At 41.1% G+C, this 20,434-nt stretch overlaps 1 protein-coding gene across 2 annotated transcripts in view; it reads right to left on the bottom strand.

Annotated features, from left to right (window-relative positions):
- The window catches only part of MSRA (methionine sulfoxide reductase A), a 372,548-nt gene extending 361,041 nt beyond the window's left edge, over positions 1-11,507 (bottom strand). For both annotated transcript variants that reach the window (XM_079773103.1, XM_079773104.1), the window contains exon 1: positions 11,113-11,507. In XM_079773103.1, coding sequence (XP_079629229.1) covers positions 11,113-11,248 — 136 coding nt within the window. In that variant the 5' untranslated portion in view covers positions 11,249-11,507. The remainder of the gene's footprint in view (positions 1-11,112) is intronic.
- Between the last annotated feature and the right edge of the window lie 8,927 nt (positions 11,508-20,434).

Below are 20,434 nucleotides of genomic sequence, written 5' to 3'. Positions count from 1 at the left end.
ATATGTATCTAATGTTTTGTACAGAAAATAGTAAGTTTGGTCTTAGAAATAAATTTAGGGTTACAGCAGGACATACACAGTCTATAAATATTTGCAAATAGATATAGATTTCAGAAGCTATTCACTGACAAGAGTGGAAGGGAAGAAGCTAGCCAGCCATGAGAAGGGTAGAAAGACAAATGCGAATTCTACTTATCCAAAGATAAGGCCATTGTCAGACACTCCCAACCTCTTACCATCTCTTGGCTTAAAATTTGATAAGGAGATAGATGCAAGTTAAAATGGTTGAACTGTCATATGATGATAAACCCATGCCCCACTAGAAATCTGATGTAACTAAAGCTCTGGGCAGCATGGCAGAAACTCAGCTCTGATCAGCCAAGCCTGGGCTAATGCTCTGAACTCTTGGAAGGAGAGGAAGTGGCAGGTAAGAGACTGCCATCATATAACAGGATAGACTGACACTCCATTCTTCAAATATGGCCCACTCCTTATCACATACATTTCCATTTGGCTGCAAAAATTCTTTCCAGCTAATAAAGTGTTCTGGTATGAAAGGAAAAACAAGTAACTTGGAAACCAGCAAACAATGGCAATGGCCACAAATGCCTACCCATCCTGTCTTCTTCAATCCACCCTTCACAGACACACCCAGAAATAGTCAATATTTATTAACTATTTATTGTGTGCCATAATATATGTGTATGTCTATTATGTATGGTACTGTTCATAGGAACCACCTCTCAAATTGCTCATAACAGAGTATGCTAGAATCATTCAACAAATATTTATGGTCAGCCTATTGTGTTCTAGGCACAAAGAATAAACCAATTCCCTCAAGTAGTTGATAGTCTAGTTCTACATTTTTACAAAACATTAGATATTGCGATGCTCTCTGACAAACTGAGAATTTATGATGGAAGAAAGTTGAAATAATAGGATATAGAATCCATAACTTTCACTCATCACACATTGACACCTCAAAACCATCTTTTGAAGAATTCAGTCTTTCGTACATCATCAGTTCGATTACTTTCACTGGCACAGGATGGCTGGGCCAGCCAGCTGCTGTGGCATGGGAAGGGGCCTGGCCAAATGCCAAGATAGCACAGTGATGGGTAGCAGGCCTCTGGGGCCTATAAAGGGGTTAAACCAAGGAGCCTCTACTCTGGTCCTTGCTGAGGGCCTCAAGGATACTGGCTCTCTTGGGGCTCATGACATAGCCTGATGCCTCCTTACCCAACCAGCCTCCCATTCCTCACTTCAGCTGTCCTCACTCTCCTCCCTCCCAAACCTGAGTCAGGGGTACACTGTGACCTCTGGACTAAGGGTTGCAGGCCAAAGCCCTACATGGATTGTGCTGAGCAAAACTCTTTCCCCACGGCTGTTGCAAATTCCTAACTAGTCCCTGCTCAAAGATTTGAAGATGAGCAGCTTCCCATCACTCTGGCCAGTAAAAAAGTTTACCATTGGTCATAAGAGTGAGTAAGAGGAAAGTCTGAAATTAACACAAATCCATCACCACTAGTGGAAAAACAATCAAGAGTTCGCACCCCATGGACAAAAGGTCACCTATGTTAGCATTTCTGTGTTACATTGGTCACACAATGGTCAGACAGAAAGACAGCCAGTTTTGGACTTTGTTCTCAGGCATCAACCATATGCTGGCTGATATCCACAAACCACATTGAGTGCTTGATGTAGGCAGCACCCTTTGTGAAGTGCTATAGACTAGAGCAGTGATGGGCAACCTTTTGAGCTTGGTGTGTCAAACTTCGACAAAAAACTGAGCATAACTCGGGTAGTGTGTCACTTTGAGGAAAAAACATTATTTCGCAAATGTTTCATCCTCAGGAGCAGCAAATGTTTCATCCTCGGCATGTGGCCACCTCAGCGGCCGCGTGTCATCAAAAATGGCTACGCGTGTCAGTGCTGACACGCGTGTCATAGGTTCGCCATCACTAGACTAGAGGATAAAATAAGTATCCAACACAGCCCAGCCCCTCCCTTCAAGGATTGAAACATGGCTCCTCCTCTGGACAGCCATCTTCTGGGGAGCTCACCCTCGTATGGGAAAATAAGGTATAGGTTTAATAACCTGGGTAGCAACAAAACATCTAAGTAACAATGAAAGACCCAATAGAAAGTTTCATAAAACTGTACATAATTGTTTTTCCAGTGGAAAAGAAAGGACGCAGGTCAGAGAGAAAAGGGGTGGGTTTATTGGAGAAATTAATTCAAACAGGGCAAGCTTTGAGGAAGGACACATAGAAAACACAGTATCTTACCTAAGCAAGCATTTATTTAATAGTCACTTTTGAATGATTAAGTGAAAGGACTGGAGTGTGGAATCCTGGATAGAATCACTTGAGCAATTCCAGAAGCAGAACACTGAAACCAATGTGAGCCCAAAGATGGGATCTATAGGGGCACCATGGGAAGAAAAGTGGGGGAGTAAGGATTAGATCTTGAAGGTATGGAATACCCTTATTCCAGGGACTTCAGGGAAACACCTGAGGATCTGAAACTCAGGTCAAAATAAAGAGCTTTAGATAGGATGCAAAGTGGAGAAATCATAGTTCTGTGTCCTACAATTTAGAAATTAATCACACATTGGGGGAAATTTTTCTAAAAGGGAAATTGTTTTCTGTCATTTTCTTTTAAAAGTCTATGTTCATCACTGAAAATAAAAGAAATACACATAATGTCTTCTACATAATAAAGGAAAGAATTTGTCCCCAAAGATCTTTTCTTTGTATAAATGATGCCACCACAATTGCTGCTTCAATAAAAATGAATATTTATGAAATGTAAAATGACTTGGATTAACTTATTCCAATTTCACCCTCTAAATTTAGATTTTTAAATCATGCCAAAATGGAGATTTTGATTACAAAAGCAAATTGAGGAAGAAAAAAAAACTACTTGACAGAAAAAGAGCAGAATTTTTTTAAAAAAATGAACTTGAAATAGGGCTGACAAATGATCGGAGGGTGGTCAATTTGACTTTAAAACAACAGAGAGATCATCTTCAAAGTGGAATTATTTAATTCAATAAAGCAGTCACATCACAAGAATCAAGTTATAAAATTTTAAAAAGGAAGTAAAAAGTTCCCATCCACCCTCAGCTTACTGTATAGCTCTCTCGCAGGCTGTTAGTTTCTTAGCCATTATTTCAGTTTCTTTGTGCATACATATTATTATTTTCCTCCCTGTTCACACAAAAGTTAGCATGCTATATGCCACTTTTCTGACCTTGCTTTTCTTTACTTAACACATCTTGGCAATCTCTCCAAACCCATTCATATAGTTTCCATGTTCTTTCTTACAGCTGCATATTCCATTGTGAGGATGAACCATAATTTATTTAACTAGCCCCTGCTGATGGGCATTTGGGTTGTTTCCAATCTTTGGCTATTGCAAACAAGGCTGCAGTGAATAACCTGGTACAGTCATCTTTTGGCATGTGTGCAAGTGTTTCTGTAGGATAAATTCCCAGAAATTGCATTCTGGGGTCAAAAGGTATATGCAATTAAATTTTTGATATATATTGCCAAATTGCCTTCCCTAAGAGTTGAGCCAATTTCCACTCTTGCCAGCATTATAAGAGAGTGCCTTTTTCCTTAAGGCAACAGAGTGTATCATCAAAGTTCTGGATGTTTGCCAGTCTGAAAAATGAAAAATGGTATTTGCATTCTCCTCATTATGAGTGAAGTAGAGTATCTTTTTATATGTTTAAGAGCCAAATGTACTTCCTCTTCTGGAAACTGTTCATACCTTTGCCTATTTTTCTAATGGATGTTGGTGTTTTCTTATTATTTTCTAGGAGCTTCTTATATATTAGGGAGACTAGTCCTTCACCTATGATATGAGTTGCAAATATGTAATCCAGTTTGTCTTTTGAATTTTCTTATGGGAATTTTGCCTGCAGAAAATTCTTATTTCAATGTGATCTAATCTTTTAAGTCTTCTGATTTTCAAGTCATGGTTAGAAAGGCTTTCCTCACACCAAGATTATAAAAGGAATTCTCCCTTTCTTATATTTAAATTGTTTCATTTTTTACATTTAACTAAATGGAAAAACAGTATAGTAGGTAACATCCCAAACACTAAAACCAAATTGCCTACATTCATATCCCAGATCCACCACTTATTAGCGATATGATCTTGGATAAGTCACCTAAACTTTATGGCCCTTAGTTTCCACATCTACAAATGAAGAATAATAATAATTACTTTATGTTTACTAATACATTTAATCATTAAATGTATTAGTAAACATAAAGTAATTACTACAGTGCTTGGCATATAGTAGGCATTTAATAAGTATGAGCTATTATCATCATCTATCTTTTGGAACTTACCCTGTTTTAAGATGGAAAGTACAATTTTTTTTCTTCCATATGGCTACCTAATTGTCCCAAAACCATTTAATGAATATTCCATCTTTTCCCCACTGATTTGAGACATCACCTTTTTCATATGCTACATTTCCATATGTATTTAAGAATTTCTGACCTTTCTTTTCTGCTCCATAGACCTAGCTATTAATAGAACAGTACCACACTGTTTGGAAGGGCTGGTTGTCCCTGTTTGCTCTTCTTTTAGTTACCATAACTATTCCTATTTATTTTCCCATATGAATTTTTTAATTAGTGTATCCAGTTCTAGAACAAAATAAACATATCATTAGTATTTTTATTGAAACCACATTACCTTTATAAATTAACTTAGGGAAAACTGATATATATGTTTCCTGTTCAGTCTTCTATCCAAGAACCTGGTATGTCTTAATATTTGTTTGTCTTTTTTATTTTTTTTCATCTTTCAGTAGTGTTTTAAAGTTTTCTTCACATAGGTCCTGCATATTTTTTGCCAAGTTTACTCCTAAATTTTAACTTTTCTGGTTGCTATTATAAATGGGGTGTTTTCTTCCATTATATCTCCTAACAGGTTGTTTATATAGAGTAAAGCCAATGGTTTCTGTCTAGTAAGAATATACCCTGATACCTTACTAAATTCTCTTGGATTTTCCAGGTATGTAATCCTATCAACTGCAAATGATGTTAATTTTACCTTCTCTTTTCCAATATGTACATCTCTAATTGTCTTCTCTTGTCTGTATTGGCTAACACCTACAAAACATCCTATCTAATAAAGAGGGAATATGCTAATTGACCCTCACACCATCACAAAGATGGCAGTGCCCACAGCCAATAAGAAGGGAATATGCTAATAGACTGCCCCACCCTCAAAGATGGCGGCACCCACAGCCAATAAGGAGGGAATATGCTAACTGACTGCCCCAGCCTCAAAGATTGCAGCACCCACAGCCAATAAGGAAGGAATATGCTAATTGATCCTCACACCGTTGAAAATATGGCGGCACCCACAGCCAATAAGGAGGGAATATGCTAATTGACTTCCCTGCCCTCAAAGATGACAGCACCCACGGCCACAAGATGGCAGCACCCAGTCCCCTCAGCCGCGCCAGGGCAGTAGGCAGGCCTGGCTGCTCCAGAGTCCCCCAATCCTCTCAGCCCCGCAGCCACCCAGGGCCAGCCCGAGGCGCAGTCAAGCCTCGGATGGCAGCTGCCCAGCTGACTCCCGAGGTGCAGGCAAGCCTCGGATGGCAGCTGCCCAGCCGCCCAGGGCCACCTGAGGCTCAGGTAACCAGGGCCGGCCGAGGCTTGCACTGCAGGCAGTGGCAGCAGCAGAGGTGTGATGGGGCATCGCCTTCCCCTGATCACTGGGTTGCCTCCCACCCCTGAGGGCTCCTGGACTGTGAGATGGGGCAGGCCGGGCTGAGGGACCCCCTCTCCAGTGCATGAATTTTCATGCACCGGACCTCTAGTGTTAAATAATAACCAATTACCCAAAGTAGGGCTGGTAAGGCTTTAGGCAGCTTTGAACAAATTACACATTTAAAAAGTTTGAAGGTTTGAATCTTAATTTCTTGCAAACTATAAATATACCAGGCCACAGTTTATAAAAGGATGGACATTTTAAGAACACAAAAAGGGTTAAAGCTTATATGATAACCCTTAACAACAAAGGTATTTACTAATAGTGCACACCTGCTACCAAGGTTGAGCAAGAGTGGACCACCTCCATATTCTTTCTTGGTTGTGATTCTAGTACAGTGGTTCCCAACCTTTTTTGGCCATGCCCCACCTAAGCATCTCTAAAATCCTGATACCCCCCACCCATGACATATAATTCTCATTATTCAAAAAATGAACGCCTATTCAAGTGGAGGAAGCTTACAAGGCCACTAACTTGAACTAACAAGCTTCCAAAGAACATGGCATCCATGAAAGAGAAAAATAAAAGAACGAAAGTACAAATGAAGTACTGAGTAAGAAATCACTAAGAACCCTAACCGGTTTGGCTCAGCGGATAGAGCGTCAGCCTGTAGACTGAAGGGTCCCAGGTTCGATTCCGGTCAAGGGCATGTACCTTGGTTGCGGGCATATCCCCAGTAGGGGGTGTGCAGGAGGCAGCTGATCAATGTTTCTCTCTCATCGATGTTTCTAACTCTCTATCCCTCTCCCTTCCTCTTTGTAAAAAAGCAATAAAATATTTTTTTAAAAGAAATTGTTTTAAAAAATAATAATAATACGAAATATGAAAAAATACCAATAAAGTTTCAAAACACATAATAGAGAACTGAAATGCATAAATATGTCACAATATATATTTATATACTGTCTATGTGGCCCCTAGAACCATAAGAAATGCAAAAAAATCATTGTTAATAACTCATTCTCGAATTGTCCCCCTTAAAAATCAAATTGCACCCCTGTGGGGCCTGTGCTCCATGTTGGGAACCACTGCTCTAGTAGAAACCTCTAATGTTTATCCATTAAGCACCATGTTGGCCTTTGGCTAAAATTGATACACTTTATCATTGTTAAGGAAGTAGCTATCTCTAAGTGTTATTATCAAAAATGGTTGTTAAACTGGTCCAACAACTTTTCAGCATCCAGGGAGATAGTTACATCTTTTTTGTTGGTTTGATCAATTAAATTATAAATTATATTAATAGATTTCCTAATATTGACCCATCCTTGCATTCTGAGACTAAATCTCATTGCTGGAGCCTGCGTATTCATAGTTATTTTACAATTTTGCATCTATATTCATACATACAATTGTTCTGTAGTTTTATTTTGAAGCAATCTTTATCAATTTTGGTTTCAATGTTATACTCGCTTCTTTAAAACAATTTGACCATTCTTTCAGCATAAATAATATTGAAATTATCTGTTCTTTAAATATTTAGTGGAAGTCCCCTATAAAACTATCTGGACATAATGCTTTAGGAGGAGGCAACTCCTTGACAATTTTTTTCATTTTTTTTTTAGAAAAATCAACCTGTTTAGATTTTCTACCTCCTTCTGGGGTCAGCTTGGGTCAATTATATTTTCCTAAAAATTATCTATTCCATCCAAATTTTCAAACTTACTTTCAAAGAGTTAAGCAAATAGTCTCTTACTATTCTTAAAATTTTCTATTTCCATTATTCCCCCTCAGTTCTTATCTTGTGTATTTGTACATTCTTCCCTTTTTCCTTTATTAGCCTACCTAATAGTTTATAAATTTTATTGTTGCAGTTTAATTATTTTTCAAAGAGCCACCTTTTGGATTACTTATATAGCTCTACTGTTTTTCTATTTATGTTTAAAGTTCTGAAACAAATATACCTTTAGCAGGTGTGCTACATTTCTTCCTCACCCCAAAAAGGCATCACAGCAATAAATGCAGTGAACACTAAGAACATAAAGGCAAGAAATAGATTAAGTAGGAGTTGTTAATGTTATCTGGAATATCTCCAAATCCCAAATACCTGGTCAAAAAAAAACAGATTAGCAATGTTTCCAATATGAAGAGGGAGGAAAAAAAAGTGCCATACAAAGTAAAATCTGGGCTTTTACCATAATTAACTCATTGGAAATAAGATCAGTTTTAACTATAATAAACCTACATTTGAATAACGTAAGAGGTACTCTGGGGTTTTAATAAGCCTTCCACCTCCTTCCTGCCTATCTCTAGCAATTAATTGCCCACCAATTTAGTTCAACAAGCATGAATCTCCCATTTTCTCCAATCCCAGAGTTCTCTCAGTATAGCCAGACATTAAAACAGAGCAAAACTACCTCCACATATAAGATCAAACAAAGTCATGTGTGCCCTGCCAGCCAGCCAGTGCTGTCCAAAACCCACCACTCACCTGAACAGAGTGTGCTTCAATTGAGGCAGTCTAGTCCAAGTTTAGGTTCAATTAATAACCCAAAGTAGGCCTATTCATGTTTTGGTTCATTTTAGATAGCCTTGGAGAAAGTAAACATTAAAGACATTTAAAAGATTGAATCTTACCCTCTTGCAAAGTAGAAATCTACTGACCCACAGTTTATAAAAAGGTGTAAGTTTTATTAAACATACCAAAAAAGGTAGGATTAAAGCTTAGATGATAATCCTTTGCACTGAAAGTGTTTGGTAATAGTGCACACCTCATAGTAGGCTGAGCCAAAGACATGCAACAGACAGGCCTTGTCTTCTAAAAATCAAAAGGTGATGTTTTTGTCACAGAACTTTTCAGAGAGTCAGGATGAAAATAACAGACATAGACAGAGGTAATATAGAGTAGTGAACAGCTGTTAAACAGATCGGAGGTTGGAACTGAAATTAACTTAACTTCCAAAACAGTAATAAGTCCATAAGTTTCAAGCTTATAACCACCAAAACCTGTCAAAGAAGTAACAATGCCCATTTCTGGGGCCAATTAGAAGTTTCAGCAATCCATCAAGGCAGTAGTACCAGGAATGGAGACTGGATGGGCCACAATCCTATATAATAAAAGCCTAATATGCAAATCAACCAAACGGTGGAACGATCAGTGGAATGACTGGTCGCTAGGATGCACACTGACCACCAGGGGGCAGACACTTAATGCAGGAGCTGTCCCCAGGCCAGCCAAGGCAGGTGCCAATGGGCCCTCTCCCATAGCCCTGCAAATCACATCGCCAGTCTCCTCCGGCAGTGGGAGGCAACCAGCTGCAGTGGCGGATGTGTGTGTGTGGGGGGGGGGGGGGGGGCTGGCGAGTGGGCAGTGCCAGGCCAGCTAAGGCAGGTGCCAGTGGGGGCCCCTGATTGCCCCGCCAGTCACCCCACAGATCAGCCCTGATCGCCAGCCAGGCCTAGGGACCGTAGCCATGCACGAATTTCATGCACCGGGCCTCTAGTCTAAAATGAAAATATTGGGGAGAGGGCACGGTTAGAACAGCTGAACAATAAGGACATATGCATTGTAGGTTTGGCCCTACATCATCAAAGGCAGATGTACAAACAGCTATAAGAAAAGAGAGAAGAGCCTGGAGTAGAACCAGGTCCTGGGGTTCTGCAGAGTTATTATGTGGATATGAAAAATATATATATATTTGGCTGGTTTCTAACATGTTGGTCAATCTTTTACCAAAAGTGTCATTTACATACCGGGAAATTGATTGGGAAGACTTTGGTTAAGAAAAAACAACTAAATTTTGGTCAATCTTGATCTTGAACCAATTTGGAAATGTGATCAAGAGTTTTTGGGTTGTCTGTTTGTCTAGGAGGGCTATCAAAGACACTGTAGTGTATAAAAAGGAAGTTCAGTACAAGCTGGGAAGTTCAGCCTTGAGAAAGCATTGCCTTTACCGTAAATACCCATTTATGAATGCTGGTTTGCAAATTTGCAAAGAATTTATTTTTAAGACAAAGTTCAGATAATTGAGTCAAATATAGTTTAGAGATAAAAAATAATCTGGATTTTTTTCTTTCTTCCAAAACTCATTCTCTGAATCTGAATTAAAAATAAAATAAACTTTTAGGGCTGATGATGAGTTGGAGGTGAAGTGATGGCGGGCACAGGAAATAGAACTGCTAATGTAAGTAAATAAAAAACAGGTCACGCAATCACTTTCCAAACTGCCTGAAATCCAAAAACCTCTCTCCACATTTTACAGTCTCATACTGAGTTTTATATATGATACGCAGACCCTCACTATGACCTCCTCCTATAAATACTCACCAATTCTTTAAGGAAAAGGAAAATAGAAGAATTTCAGGTAAATTTCAAATGCAGAATCTATCTTGACATTGAGCCGTTTGTAAAATATTAATCATCACTATCCAACAGCTCTAAGGCAGTGGTTTATAAACTACGGGATGCATTAAAATCAGATGGAGGACTTAAAACACCAGTTGACAGGGCCACACTTTGAGAAACACTGAGCCAAGGTAATCCTACTTAAATGATGGTGCTGGGGTTGGTGGGCCTGTGCTGTTTGCAAACGGCAAGGGGTCTACCACAGAAATGGAGAATTAAGCTTTTACAATTTGGGGTCGTTTAACATAGCATCCAAGCACGTGATCACTTTTCTGACATTTTACTTTTATTGTATTTTCCAAAAGCGTTGGTCTGAGATTGGAAATTTATTTTAAAGTTTGGGAAACTCAGCTCTGAAATAGACACCTCCGCAGGATTGATACACAAGTGCAGACTAGGGAGTACAGGGCCAGGGGCAGTTCCTACCAATTGGAGTAAATCAGGTAGTCTTGGAAGATAATGGAAGCCAGAGGATAATGCCTGCAACCAGGACTCTGGACTGAAATACAGTTTCAAAACTGCAGTTTCCATTGTTCTGTATCATTACATTGTTTCTAGTGACAACAGAACACGCCCCCATCACTGCAAACGGCCAGCATCCCAGAGCTGGTGCTAAGGAGAGAAAAGAAAGGATGCAGAGAACCCCGGACTGCGGACGCGCACACCCGAGAGAAAAGGCTGAAACCGGATCAAAGTTTGGAGCCGCTGGGAATTTGCACTCTAGGTGTTTATACCAGCACTCAAGATTCCGTCCAAGCATTTTGTGTGGTTTTTAGGTAGTAAGGGGCTAAACAAAGAAACAGAAGCGACCTCTACCTCCTCCCTTCCCTGCGCCTCTCCGCGCCTGCGCAGACCCTAGCCTAAGCCCCAGGGAGTCCAGTCCTAGCGTTTGTTCCGCGACGGCGAAGGACGCGCCGCCACCCGGCACTTGCACGCATGCGCAGCCGCGACCACCGCGCCCTTACCCGCCACTGCGATCGGGTCCTTCCGGCCCGGCAAGGCCTCCTGGGGGCTGATCATCTTAGAAGCGGAGTCGCCCATTCTCGGGACCGGAATCAGGCTGTGGAAGAGTTGGCGAGCCCGCCTGGTGGCCGAGAGCATGGGCGGGCCGCTGGCAGAGGGACGGTGGGCGGACGGCGCGGTGGGGAGCCGAGTGGCAGCCGCGGGCCGGCGAGCGCTGGACTGACTGCTGGCGCCCGCGGGGGGACCGGCGTGTACTGAGCCGCCGCCGCCCCGGAATCGAGGTTACCTAAGGCGCAGGTCACACGGGCTGTGGCCGAGGGTGTGTTCTCTCCCCGAGAAGGTGCCTCGTCCCGGGAGACACCCGCGAGTTTTTCTGGCTCGGCTTCAGGACACTGTCCAAGCTGGGAACAAATGTATTAATGGCGGTACGAAGTACGTGAAGCGTCAGGGGCCAAAAAAATATGCCCAGCCCTTGATTTTTCAGTTCGTCCCCATTTCACAACCTTCTTAGCAGTTGTTTGGCGTGCCCAATAAGATACAAAACGACCTACCTCACAGACAAGTAGAATGTATGTCTGTTTCCATTGCAGCCATTATGATTACCGAAAAGATAAGTATCCAAAATGAAAACTAAGTACAAGTTTCAAAAAGCTCAGAATAGGGGAGATAACTCAATATAATGTCATACATGTGTACACACATGCATATGTATAAATATATTGATAAACCCATTTTGCGGGAGATGGGGGGGCGGGGGCAAGTAGAGGAGCGAGGTACTAATATCACCACTAAGGCAGCTTAGGTGGATGTGATGGTGCTGTTGGATCATTCTTGTTTCTCAAATCATGGGAGATAACATTTGTTCCTGTAACATATTTTCAACCCAAAACATAAGGTGGGTGGGGCCACATGGGTGTCTTGGGTGTTCCATATGTGAAATTTTGGGTTTTACACAAATGTTCTGCGAAAATGGGCAGATAATCTCAGATGAGGAAAGGAACGTCAGATTCGCACTCAAAATGATGTGGGAGTTTTGACCCACCTCCCTTCCCCACCCCAGGGGTTTATCTATCTCTTTGTTTTAGTGGGTGTGGACTGTCATGTAAGGTGGACAGGAAGATTAGCCCTACTCTACTGTAGAATGTGGCCACACATGTAACATTAAACTTCGATTAAAGTGTTTATTTTGTAATTTAAAATTCCCTTTGGGCAATTTGCCTCAGTTTTTACTTTTGATTTATTTGTTTTTACTATGAGATTATACAAAGTAGGTTCTACAGGCCACTCTCAGAAACACTCCTATGCCTTGCAGGCTTGTGAAGGCCTGGTTACTGCTAAGCATTTGTAAAAATAAGATCATTCCTCTGTCAAAGGAAATACTCTGTGGGAATTGGGGGCGGGGTTAAATTGCTGCCTTTTAATACATACTGATTTGCCTTTTCTGATTTAGTGGTTGGTTGTATGAAATTAAACATGTTAGAAACACTCAGCAGCTTAAAACTGAAGAATTTTTCATGTCAAGAAGTACTTATATAATGTTAAGTGGAAAAGCACAACAGATCTCAAGTATGTGCATCTGTGCGATGTAGTATATATAAAAATGCACACACCCCCCACTTGTACACCCACTGAAGAAAGACTAGAAAAAATGTAAATGGTGTTTGCAGTTTTGCTGTTGTTCGAGGTAATGGTCTACTGATTTTCACTTTTTTTAAACTTCTGTTTTAAAATGTTCTACAGTGTTATAGTGTTCTCAAGTGTTCCAATGGCTGTTACTTATTATAAAAATAAACATTTTTAAAGTATAATACCTTACTTTACTTCAAAGCTTTTTTCAAAAATCAGAACAGTTTTTACATTTACCAGAATAGTTGTAAGAAGTTACATTGAGTTTTGCTTCTTTCTTGAGGAGATTTAAATATTTCTGCCTTCAATAATACCATTTTCAGTACTTCCTTTTCTTCAGACTCTCCTAATCCCTTCTGAGCTTCACACTGAGAGGGCCTTCTTTTGTACCCATTGGGCATACACTGCTTTGATTTTTCTTTTTTGAAATTTGTTTTCCAACAAATTCTAACAGTGTATATTCTTTAGGATGCAGTGTAAGCACCATCTTTGGTATAACAAACACCCAAAATACAGCAGTTTAAACAAAATAGAAGTTTATTTCTTATGTAATAATCGAGAAATAGGTAGTTCGGTGCTAAGCTGGACCATGTCTTTTCTTCCATAATATCTCATACTGGATTGGCTCACAATAAACATTCAGTGGCTATGTAATTGGTTTAATTGGGCCAAAACCCTAACTTTGATTAGTAAAAGTTTCTTTTCCATTTGTTCAAGGCTCTACTTGCCCCTTGGAAACAAGAGTACTTTATACTCTACCCCTAAAAGCCTAGATTTTAGTTGAGATGCAGATTAGGTTGTTTTAACAAAGGTACTCTATCTGAAACAAGATAGTTCTGTTTTTTCTCTCCCACACTAGTCCAGCGGTAGGTGGTCCAGTACTGGTAGGGCAGCACTGCTGTCCTCATACATGACCTCCATGCCAGAACCTGCCAGAACCTCTGTATCTTAGCCCAGTTAGAAAGGCAGAAAGGAAAGAGTGCACATTTCAGTGCTCCTAAGAGTGCATCCCAAAGGTAACATACATCATTTCTACTCCTTCTATTGATCTGATTAGAGACATGCTCATGAACAGATGTGATCTAACTGTTGGGAAGGTAAGAGATGAAGTTCTCTAGCTGGGCAACCACTGATCCAGCTAATACTTGGCAGTTCTAGTAATAAAGGAAAAAGTTGAGAATATCCTTTGGTGGACATCTCTATCACAGTCCAGTCTTCTGGCAACCCAAATATCCATATATATACATATATACATATATATACATATATGTGTGTGTGTGTGTGTGTAAAAATATATATATATCCTCTCTAATAAAACGGTAATATGCAAATTAACCATCACTCCGCTACATAAGCCACACCCACCAGCCAAGCCACGCCCACCAGCCAATCAGGGCGAGTATGCAAATTAACCCCAATCCAAGATGGCTACAGCCACAGAGAGCAAGGTTTCCTAGGTAACAGAGGAAGCCAAGCTTTCCATAGCCGTTGCAGGCCTAAGCCTCCACTCAAGCTACAAAGTTTCAATTATAGAAGGTAAACAAATTCAAACAAATGGCGGCAGAATGAAGCTTGAGAGAGCAGGCCAGGGTTGCCGGCGGCAACAGGGGAAGCAAAGCTTTCCGCACACCCTGGCCGGGCGCACCCGCTTAAGGCTACAAAGTTTCAATTGTAGAAGGTGAATTAACTGCCACAGAAATGGCTGCCGCCCCAGAAATGGCTGCTGCCCCAGGCTACAAAGTTTCAATTGTAGAAGGAAAATAAATTCCAGATACCAGGGCTTCCCCTTGGGTTGCCAGGGGGCGTGGCCGGCCTGCAAACCACCACAGGCCCCTCGCTCAGGCTGCCCCACACCCCAAGGGCACCCCTACCCTTATCTGGGACACCCTTCAGGGCAAACCAGCTGGCCCCACCCGTGCACCAGGCCTCTATCCTATCTAATAAAAGAGTAATATACAGATTGATCATCACTGCAACACACAATATAGCTGCCCCCATGTGGTCAAAGATCCTGCCCCCATGTGGACACAAGATGGCCACTACAAGATGGCCAGCAGGAGAGGGCAGTTGGGAGGCACCCGGCCTGCAAGGGAGGGCAGTTGTGAGGGACCAGGCCTGCAAGGGAGGGCAGTTGAGAGGGACCAGGCTTGCAAGGGAGGGCAGTAGGAGGTGATCAACCCTGCAGGAGAGGGCAGTTAGGGGTGACCAGGCCAGCAGAAGAGGGAAGTTGGGGGCAAACAGGCTGGCAGGGGAGCAGTTAAGCATCAACCAGGCTGGCAGCGAAGTGGTTAGGGGGTGATCAGGCTGGCAGGCAGAAGCGGTTAGGGGCAATCAGGAAGGCAGGCAGGCAAGCAGTTGGGAGCCAGCAGTCCTGGATTGTGAGAGGGATGTCCGACTGCCCGTTTAGGCCCAATCCCACCAGGATCGGGCCTAAACGGGCAGTCGGACATCCCTCCAGGAGTCCCAGATTGGAGAGGGTACAGGCTGGGCTGAGGGACAACCCCCCGCCGTGCACGAATTTTGTGCACCGGGTTTCTAGTATATATATAATCTTTCTTCTGGCCTATAGAACACACCCAATTCCACAGGGAGAAAAGCCAAAGTTCCAAGCAGTTCAAAGTGTATGATCTAAAGATAACGTGTAGTCCTGTATAAGTCTGGATAGAATGCCACATGATTCAGTGACCTATAAACTAAAAGACGAGGGATCTGTTCCCCTCTCCTATGCCTTTTCCCACAATGGTGTACAGTGATGAAGTAAGAAGATGAAAACTAAAAGAAGGGGCGAGGGGGAAGGGTATCACTGGCCCACAGTCTAACCAAATGTTGCCAAGGGGAACCTTCAAAGAATGCCCAGGTGGTGGAGTAAATTCTTAGACCCCAGTTCTGCTCTCTAGAAGGAACTCCCTTGTTGGGAACATCTGAAGGTGCTGGCTTTACCCACTGGGAACTCTTATCCATGATCCTCTATGATTCCATCAGAAGGGTATATTGAACAGTATGCCTTCCTGGGAGGCTGTACATCTTTTTTCTGCCCAATTTCTTACTGGTGCAATTTTGAGGGACTGTGGATTACTTCAGAGTCAAATAGACACAGGCATTTGTAAGTTAAAGCTGATAAGATGCTTTGTCAATTTTCAAAGATACTGAATCGATTTCTGGTCTTTTTGTTCCTTTTACCGTTTCTTATACAAGTAATCACAGCTCAAGATCTCAACTAGTGATATTTCTTATGTCTCACTATTCTTCATTTTTATTTACTAGGCTCTACGTTTGTCCCATATATCTTGTACCAATTTAATGGCAGTGCCCTTGCAGGCAGAAAAAAACCAGCAGGTTTGGTTGAGAAGGCAATCCCCTTAATATGATCTTCACTGCATGTCATCTGGCAGACAACACTTTGCTAATAGCCCTTGAGAAGGGCTCTGGGTCACAGTTTTATCTTCTGCTATTGGGAATATAATAGCTTTTGCCTTTATCAAAACTTAAATAACCACTCTCAGTCAATTTGTACTGTAGACTGCAGGCAGAGAACTTCAGTCTTAGCAGAGCTTTATTTTCTTCCATCACTGTTAACAAAATAGCTATGGCTTTTACATGAGTTTGTCTTTCTCAAAGGACTTTGCTAAAGGAGGCAGGAAACAGCTAATACTCTCGCATTGGTCAGACAATCATCTTTCTGATCATTTCCCTATAGGTACAGATTCTAAGAACATGTGTTCTGCCTTCCAAGGAATTAAGTTGATAGTTTTTTCAAATGTTTTGTGGCGGCATAAAAAGGATCACCAGCTTCCCAGCCTTTAATATCTGTGTCCTTGCGGTCTGCTGCCTTTCAGTTAAACCAATGTCACATAGTTTAGGTTAATGCTATGGAGTCTACAGAAAAGCTACTAGAACTGACTTGTTGGTTTGACAACACTACAGGATACAAGATCTATATACAAAAACCTATTGGATTTCACAGGCCTACATCAAGAAACAAGAAAAAAATCAAACAAATGGATACCAAAGTTAATGGAAGGAATAAAATAATAAAGATCATAACAGAATTAAAAGAGAGGCCAAAAAGACAATAAGAAAAGATCAACGGGAAAAAAGCTGGTTCTTTGAAAAGATAAGCAAAATAGACAAAACTTTAGCTAAACAAACCAAGAAAAAAAAGAGGAGGGCTCAAAAAATAAAATCAGAAATAAAAGGGGAGACATTACAACTGATAACACATAAATACAAATGATGGTAAGAGACTACTGCAAATAATTATAAGCCAACAAATTGGACAACCTAGAAGAAATGAATAAATTCTCAGAAACATACTCTTCCAAGACTGGATAATGAAAAAACAAAAAACCTTAATAGACCAATTACTAGTAAAGAGATTGTATCAGTAATCAAAAAGTCCCAAAAACAAAATTCCGGGACCAGATGGCTTCACTGGTGAATTCTTTCAAAGACTCAATACCCATTCTCCCAAACTCTTCCAAAAAAACTGAAGAGGAAGGAATACTACCAAACACATTTTACAAGGCCAGCATTACCCAGATACCAGACAAGGACACCACACACACAAAAAAAGAAAATACAGGTTAATATTCTTGATGTACATAGAATAGAGGACTGGCTTTAAACTAAACCCTAGACTAGAAAGGGTAAAGGACATGACTTAAGAGATGAGACTTATCTCATTTTCTCATGAACTTAGTGATGGAATCTTAGAAACATCCCTATAAACTGGGGAAGAATCTGAAAATTTCACAGCTAGTGCTTTACTTCCTGTGGCTTTATTCTAGGACAGTGACCCACTGGTGCATAAAGAATCCAAGCTAGTGGATTGGATCAACATGTTTTTTTAAATGACTGAGAGTAGACTAGATTAGAAGATATCAGAGTGCATCTACTGTAGTAAACATAACTGTAATTGGGGGGAATTTTTTCTTTTATACACATGTGTACTATATGTGCACTATGTGTAGACATAAAAATATATATCTTAGTGTGGCTTCTGGTAAAAAGACAAAACAAAACTGTTTGAAAGCCATGGTCAGAGAGACTATAAACCTTTGAGAAAACTTGCATTTCTTATAGCATGCAATGTGGTATGTGTGCAGAGGAGGAGCAATAGCTGAGATCAAAGGCTAGTGGACCTGAGGGCAGCCTCACAGAATCTTGTGCGATCATGTTGAGTATAGAGAAAGCAGAAAGGCACTGCCAGGTCTGCCAAGGGGGCTGGAGGTATGGAAAAACTAGAATAACCAAGACCCCAATAAAGCCTAGAGCTGGAACAAGGAGCCCCAAGGAATGAGCCCCTGTGACCAGATGCAACAATAAAGTCCTCAGTCATCAGAGGCCAGCATGATGCTCAAAGGATGGAGAGGGAGCAGCTACATCTCTGCAGTGAAGGAGCACTGTGGCCAGGAGTCCAAGCTACACCAAAGCAGAAACCTGAGGATAGAGGCCAAGGTTGAAAGATACCTCAATGGATGGCCACAAGACCAGGAGGACATGGAACCTCTCCCAGTACTATATACAGATGCCACTTGAAAAAAAGGAGTAGGGAAAACCCTGGAGAGAACACCAAAAGACTAACAAGTTACCTAATAGGCTGAAAGCCACCAAAAAGCCACTTTTATTTGGCAAGATCCAGTGTTTTCTTCCATCATTAAGAATGATGAGAGCAAGATGAAATCAGTTATAGAAAATAGAGCAATTAACATTCTTGTAAGTCGGAGTTATGCTTAAATTTTGGCTTTATTACATGTAGTCTATCAAAGTGTACAGAAGGGGTATTTACCCTGTCTAGGCATCAGGGATATCACCTATTCTTAGGATATTATGTAAACAAATGAAATATTATATGGTACCAGTCTACAACAAAATGGCAAAATTATAGAAAAGGTAATGTAATAAGTTTTTCATAATGCTAAATATATTCTAATTTAAAAGCTATCATTTATTCTAAAATAATATACTTCTGACTATCCTGGTGCCAAAATGTCCTTCCATCTCATATACGGTGATGACAGCTGGCAGTTGTTCCTCTGAGGCCCTTATTCGGCAAAATCGAAAATGGACAACCTATGCTGGCTCCTAAAGTATTTGGTCCAATTCTACTGGCCCTTGAAATGCAAGTGTGGAACTCACTGAGGAAATGTGTGTGATAGCGCCCCTTCCCCAACCCCCCCCCCCCCCCCCGGCCTCGCACAGAATAGTGCACTGTACCATCCCTGTTTCATAGAGATCAGCCCTTACCAAATAGCTTTTGCTCTTTTTCCCACAGGCTCCATCTTGTTCTCCCTCTCAGCTTTCCTAACCATACATTGTTCCAAGCCACTTCTCCCCAGGTAGACTAGAAAAAATGAAAGACATGACTTATGGGATAAGAGAGAAAGCCAAATGTCCTCTTCGCTTTTCCACCATTGGATGAACCTGAGGATGAAATCTTAGAAAGACACACATGGACTGGGAAAGAATCTAGGATTTGGGGACTAGTGCTCAGCAAAGAGGAGGGTAAAAACAGGTATCTCTCTAGAAGAATTTATAAAATTGTGTCACCATTTGATTTCTAAGCTCCATCATACTATTAAACTGCATACATTACTGATAAAATGAGCCTAATTATCTACACTAATAAAAGAGAAAGATGCAAATTGGCCATACCTTCACAACGCCCACCAGCCAATCAGGACTGAATATGCAAAATAACCCAACAAAGATGGTGGGTTAATTTGCATACACAGGCACCCAGAGGCCGGGGCAGGACGCTTGCATTGTATGGCAACAACACAGGTGTTTCGCACTGCCCCAGCCACTCTGGGCCTCTAGGCAGCCTGGGAAGGCAGAAAGGCGGAAAGGCAGCTCAGGCCGGAGCAAAGGCTGTGCCGGAGCAAAAGCTGTGCCGGCAGCCAGGGTAAGGAAGGCCCATTCTGCACAAATCTTCATGCATCAGGCATCTAGTATACTTATATCTTGCTATACACTTAGAAACTTCAGTGCCAAGTTATTTTGTTAATTAATTTTCTTTCATAAAAGTATCTATGTGCCAGGGTTACTTAAAAAACCATTAAGGAAAAAAAACATACTCCCAAAAAAATCAGATAATACATGACATTCTTATTTAGTAAGAATTGGGAATTCAACCCTGCCTGCCCTCTCCCTTCATCTTTTCCCTGATAGTGAAAGCCCAGAATAAATCTACAAGGGCAGAGTGTTAGCAATATTTCCCAGGGGGAAAGTGCCACTAGTCCCTTTAGCTTTGAAGGGAGGGACAGCAACACTTCCCCAAGGGGAAAGTGTCACAATCCCTTTTGTTTTGAAAAGTCCTCCCCACGGGGCAGATCATTCTAGACTCTGATGCATCTCCCTCTCCCTCATTCATCAACCTTTTGCTTACATACACTGGAGAGGTTTGGCCACCACTTAATAAACTCTGGGTGAACAATTAAATCCTAACTATTTGAAGATCTCTTTTGACCAGAGGGTAGTTGATGGCTCTCTGCCCTAAGCTTTGGGTCCTTTTTGCCAACTCCAGGAAAACAGGTAAAATTTCCCTCCACATCCAGTTATATGTCATATTTGTAGTCACAGGAAAAAAAAATGAAAGAAAATAACCAAAACACCAATAGTATTTTTATCTCTATAATGAAACTGAGGGCAATTTTAATTTTTTTTTCCTTTACACTTTTCTATTTTAAAATTTTCTAG

The sequence above is a fragment of the Cnephaeus nilssonii genome, assembly GCF_951640355.1.
Source record: "Cnephaeus nilssonii genome assembly, chromosome: 5".
NCBI classification, from domain to species: Eukaryota; Metazoa; Chordata; class Mammalia; order Chiroptera; family Vespertilionidae; genus Cnephaeus; species Cnephaeus nilssonii.
The sequence above is the reverse complement of the archived record's forward strand: the minus strand, read 5'-3'. Positions and strand labels throughout refer to the sequence as shown.